Source organism: Carlito syrichta, unplaced genomic scaffold, assembly GCF_000164805.1.
Source record: "Carlito syrichta isolate Samal-C Ts95f unplaced genomic scaffold, Tarsius_syrichta-2.0.1 Scaffold309322, whole genome shotgun sequence".
Taxonomy (NCBI): Eukaryota; Metazoa; Chordata; class Mammalia; order Primates; family Tarsiidae; genus Carlito; species Carlito syrichta.
In genome coordinates, this window is record NW_007253418.1 from 441,562 (window position 1) to 446,905 (window position 5,344).

The 5,344-nt window shown below is 49.8% G+C and overlaps 1 protein-coding gene across 1 annotated transcript in view; it reads left to right on the forward strand.

The window, feature by feature from the left end:
* Positions 1-3,158, forward strand: part of CA12 (carbonic anhydrase 12) — a 24,960-nt gene extending 21,802 nt beyond the window's left edge. Inside the window, exons 8-10 of the mRNA XM_008067165.2 lie at positions 660-692; positions 1,532-1,619; positions 2,484-3,158. Coding sequence (XP_008065356.1) covers positions 660-692; positions 1,532-1,619; positions 2,484-2,562 — 200 coding nt within the window. The 3' untranslated portion in view covers positions 2,563-3,158. The remainder of the gene's footprint in view (positions 1-659; positions 693-1,531; positions 1,620-2,483) is intronic.
* Positions 3,159-5,344: the final 2,186 nt, after the last annotated feature.

The following is a 5,344-nucleotide window of genomic DNA, read 5'->3' on the forward strand; positions in this document are numbered from 1 at the left end:
AAAAAAAAAAAAAAAAAAAAAGACGGATTTCCACATGACCCTCCCCAAGGAGTCCCTCATAGGCCTACTGGGGGATTTCACCTTCGCTAGCTGGGCACTCGCTCAGTTCACGGAGGATTCCTAAATCACCCCATTTATTCCCAACAGTGACCCGCTCGGAGAAGCCATAATCCTCTGGTTCTCCCTCTGAGAAGGTGGGCAACGGCCTGATGGAGCAGAGCTACCCGCCTAGGGTATTTTTACTGGGTTGTCTGTCCAGCAAAAATAGAACAGAACCAGGATGACAGGCTGGATGGGCAGGGGAGGCCTATGGCAGGTCCCTTACTGAGGATGAAGGGCAGATCCCAGGGACATGGACGCAGGCTGCCGAGCAGGCTCTGACTCCTGCCCTTCCGCACCTTCCCTCTTTGGCCATGTCGTACTAAAAAAAGAAGGCTTGCCCTAGCAAAGACACTGCTGTGATGTCGGAGTGTCGAGAGGAGGGATGACAGTGTGAATTCCCTAGGCAGGTAGCTCTGCTCCATCAGGCCGTTGCCAAGTGGGGCGGGGTGGGGTGGGGGAGGCGGATGGACAGAAGCCTGTCTGCATAAGCCCCATACCACCAACCCCTGGAATTTGATTCTAGATTAATCTCCCATCTTTCCCTCTTCTCTTTGAAGTGCAAATCTGTACCGTGGCTGGACCAGGTCTGGGTATGTGGCTGCCTGCTGTGCATGCTGCAGCTGGGTGATCGATGTGATTCTTGGTGTGATCCTTCCAGCCGGTCCTCTCTGCTTCTCTGTACTGTTGCTCTGACTCCTGACCCCTCCTTGCTACGGGTCTTACCCTCATGTTGCTCTCTGATTCAAAGATGAACTGCCAATCAGCGATCCTCCAATGAAAGCCCTAATCACTCTGCAGCGTGTGTATAGTCAAAGAGCCCATTGAAGACCACTTCTGGTCATGATGGAAGGCCATTCCTGAAAACATGCCAGAGTCCAATGTGGAGGTCACGCAGTGTGACCTTGGCAATGGGCTACTGGTTGTCTGGGACTGCTTAGGACTGTGCAGTGGAACTTGGAGGCAAAACTGATAGAGACAGCCCAATGGGCCTTAAATCCAGCAAGCAAAGATGGGGTCAGTGCTTATTCTGAAGCCCAGGGTTTATCAAAGTGAGACTCGTGGGCCACCTGCATCTGCTTTGGCGGGAAGTGTTGGTGAAGTGCAGATTGCTGGACCCTGTGCCAAACAGACTGACCGGAGTCTCTGACAGTTGGACTCAAAAAACATTTACATTTTGAACAAGCTCTTCAGATGATACTTCTGCGAGTTTGAGAGCCCTTACTGGAAAACCACTACAATTTGCAAATGGCCTCCTCCAAGTATCCCAGCCAGTCCTGCTAAGCCGCAGACCAGAATCTGAGACCAGAGATGGGGGAATGAGACTCTTCTGTGGATGATTATGAGCTGGGGCGTGATTTCACACCCAGGACCATGGGATGAGACGGAGGGGAAGGGAGAAATGTAACGTGTGCCATTGCCTCTCCACCAGGCATCATCCTTTCGGTGGCCCTGGCTGGTGTTCTTGGCATCTGTGTTGTCCTGGCGGTGTCCATTTGGCTTTTCAGAAGGAAGAAGAGGTGAGCTGGTTTGAGTTCAGAATGGGAATGGATGGCTTGTGTGTCCATGACCATGGGACTGTCTGGAAAGGCAGGCCTGTGGAATGAAGAACCCTGTCACCCGGATTAGCACTCGTCCTGAGAGTGCTGTCCCCTAGACACCTGTGCCCTGACTCCCTTGCAGGAGACACTGGTTGCGCGAGGGTCGCTGCACTCGGATTTGGAGTGGGGTGCGCCAGCCTTGTGTGCCTGCTTGCTGCTGCTCTGTGACCTTGGACCAGCCTCTTGATTTGGGGCTTGCACCTAAACACAGGCAGCAAGGCCATCTCCTTGCTAAGATCTTTACATCTGGTGTTTCTTCTATGAGTCCAGAAAGAAAAATCAACAAAAACCTGATCTCTCCCTGACATAACAACTCACTCTCAGCTCACTCCATAGTTACCTGTTAATGCTCCTTGACCACGTTTTTATTGTCATGTTTGGTTTTTCTTAAAGCCTAGTTTATTTTTCCTGGTATGAAAAATAAAAAGATTGCCGGGAACCCTGTTGTGGAATCAAAAGTTGGAAGTGGGTTGATAACAAGATGTCCTTCAAAATACGCATCTATTTCTATACCAAAGGCATCAATTGAAAAGGAGGAAAAAAAAATGCAGATCTCATGGTGTGGGGTGTTAAAGAGAACAGTTGGAAAATGCACAGGTTCTGCTCCGGTTAATGCTTTATTTGGGGGACATTCCCTCCCAAGACCATCAGAACGAGGGACAGGTCCCCAAGAGAGGGGTGTGACTTCTAAGCCTTGTCTCATCACGTAGTTGAGTCATCCTGCGCTCTGGCTCTCGCTCCTCTTTGACTAACAGGATTTGTGTGTGCTTGTTGTTCTTGTAGCAGAAAAGGCAACAACAACAACAACAAGGGAGTCATTTACAAGCCGGCCATCAAGAAGGAGACTGAGGCCCATGCCTGAGGTCCCGGGAGCTCCCAGGCACGTCCAGGGAAGGACCTGGCTTCGGACGCTACCTACTTTGGCTCTCTGGACACGTGAAACACCTCACAGTGTTCTCTGGAGCCCAACCTGCAAACACCCCAGACCTCAGGGACCCTCTGGCGTGCCCCCTTGCCCTGGGACCACGGCCACACCCCAGTGTGATCTGTGGATGGGATATGCTCTCAGACCAAGAGGCAGGAACTCTGAGCTGCTTGCTGCATCCATCCGTGTGAGATCATGAGGGAGTCTGGATTCTGGACCACAAACCAAGTGATGGATGGAGGGTTGCCACTGGTTGGATGCTTCCATCCAGGGCTTTCCTGGGGGGTGCCTATGTGTCCTGGGAATTCTGCTCCTTCTCCATACTTTCAGACCAGAATGTGCACTCTCTGTTAGCTTTTGCTTTGGAAACTCAATTTCTTTCCTCAGGGGAGGGGTTGTCTCCCTCTGATTTCCTTCTGCCATGAAAAAAACCTTTAGCTTGACCTCACCTCACAACTCAGAGGGAAAAATTGAGGCAGGAAGGGTTGGAGAGAGAAAAAGAAAATGAGATATATGTTGTAATATGAGGGAGGGGTACCAAAAATAACCCCAGAATTTATTTATAAAAAACTGTGCACTTATTCTTATATGTTTAAACTTCAATCGCTTCCAAATTACTCTCCGTTTGATGCAATACACCTATCAAGGCACTTTTTTTTACTGCTCAAAGCAGTTTTTGAACTCATTGGTTTTGATACCTTTTAGGGCTTCTGCTGTTTTTTTTTTTTTTTTCTCTCCACCCTTTCCACATCAGCAAAATGTTTCCCTTTGAGGAATTTTTTCATCTAGGGAAACAAAAAAAGTCACTTGGAGCGAGATCAGGTGAATAGGGAAGGTGGGACATGGGGGTCATGCCGTTTTTGGCCAAAAACTGCTGTGTGGTGTGGGCGGGTGTGTTGTCATGGTAGAAAAACCAGGCACCTGTTTGCCACAACTTGGGATGCTTCTTCTGCAAATCATGACGCAACCTTCTCAGAACTTTCAGATAAAAATTTTGGTTGACCACTGGATCTGGAGGAACAAATTCCTCGTGTACTACAAGAGGCTTGCCCTCCAAAAGATAGTTCTGGGTTTTTTGGGGGTCCCCCTTGTGTGCTAGAGGCACTTTCACAGTCCTGTCCTTTGGGTCAGAGACACTGAATAGACCTTAGAGAAGGGCAGGTTCAAGTTCCATTTCTTAGTGGGGATGAGAAGGGCAAAAAGTGGGGGAGAGAGAATGAGAGGACATGGATGATCTCGAAGAATCTCTCACTTTGAAGTCAGAATTGGAATCACCTGGTGCTTATCATGCCATGATGTGAGAAGGACAGAATGACAGAATATTAAGCCCAAAGTCAACCTCCTGTCAGTGGGGTGGTTATGTTCCAGATACTACAGATTTTATAAATAATTTAGCTGCTCCTTGGAAGCGTGTTGTGCTCTCTCTCCTAGAGTAGGCGTGGTTCTGAGCGGGCCCAATCCGCTTTTGAGTCTGGAGGAAATAGGCCCGAAGCAAGAGGACTGTAGAGTTCCATCTCCTTTGGCCAAATTTCATTCCTGCCATGTCCTTGCCGCAGTGTCTCTAGAACTGGGGCTTACCTACTCCCTCTCTGAGGATGTTGAACTGCGGCTTAGTTAAGACATATTTCCCAGCTATAAAAGCAAGAAGCCACCTGTGTAGGAGCTGGCGCCATCATGGCGTTCAGAGGGCAGTAAGAATGGAGCGTTACTAAGATGCTCCTTGTCGCCTCCCTTGAGTGTCACAGCCGGTGTCTGAGAAGGCAAGGCTCCTTCGCGTCCCCCCCACCACCACGAGAGCCCCGTGGGGGTCACTTAGTTCCATGACGCAACAGGAGCCTCCACCACTAGCCCCTCCTTGCCAGCACCTTGTCGTTCACAGGAAACTTTCGGACTCAATCTCATTTTGACAGCATGGAATGTCGTCTTGAAGCTTAGGTTTCTTGGTAACAGACCTTTTTCCTTCTACTCCTCCCTCCCACTCTAAGAATTCTCTCTTCTCCACGATCACGACTTGCCATCATGATAGCAAGCCCTATGTCTTGGTGGCCTGTTTTGCTAGGCAAGGTTCCAAGCTACTTTATGGGGGCTTAGACGTGTGTGTGTGTGTGTGTGTGTGTGTGTGTGTGTGTGTGTGTGTGTGTGTGTGTGTGTGTGTACATGCATGCGCATGAGACCTCTGACAGCCTTGGAGCCTGGGGGCAGCCCAGCCTTGCCATTAGTATACCTGATGCATCATCAAATGACAGCAAGGACAACCCTCGTGACCCAGCAACATGAATTAGATGATTTCATGGACTTGGTCCAGAATTGTCAATCAGAGACCAACATACGGTTTCAGAGATTCAAAATCGGTCCATCTTTTATGGATGAGTTTTATGAGAGAACGTAGAGCTCACTCTTCCTGGCACAAGAGTAGTTCATAGCCGGGCTCGGTGGCTCAGCCTGTAATCCCGCGCCTTTGGGAGGCTGAGGTGAGTGGATTGCCTGAGCCCGCGGGTTCGAGACCCGCCTGGGCAGTGAGACCTCATCTCTACAATAAATCAAAAAATCAGCTGGGCGTGGTAGCATGCGCCTGTAATTCCGGCTACTTGGAAGGCTGAGGCGGAAGGATCGCCGGAGCCCAGCAGGCGAGGCTGCAGTGGCCGGGAGCGGCCACTTCACTCCAGTCTGGGTGACAGAGTGAGACTCCAACTCAGAAAAAAAAAAAATAAAAAAAAGA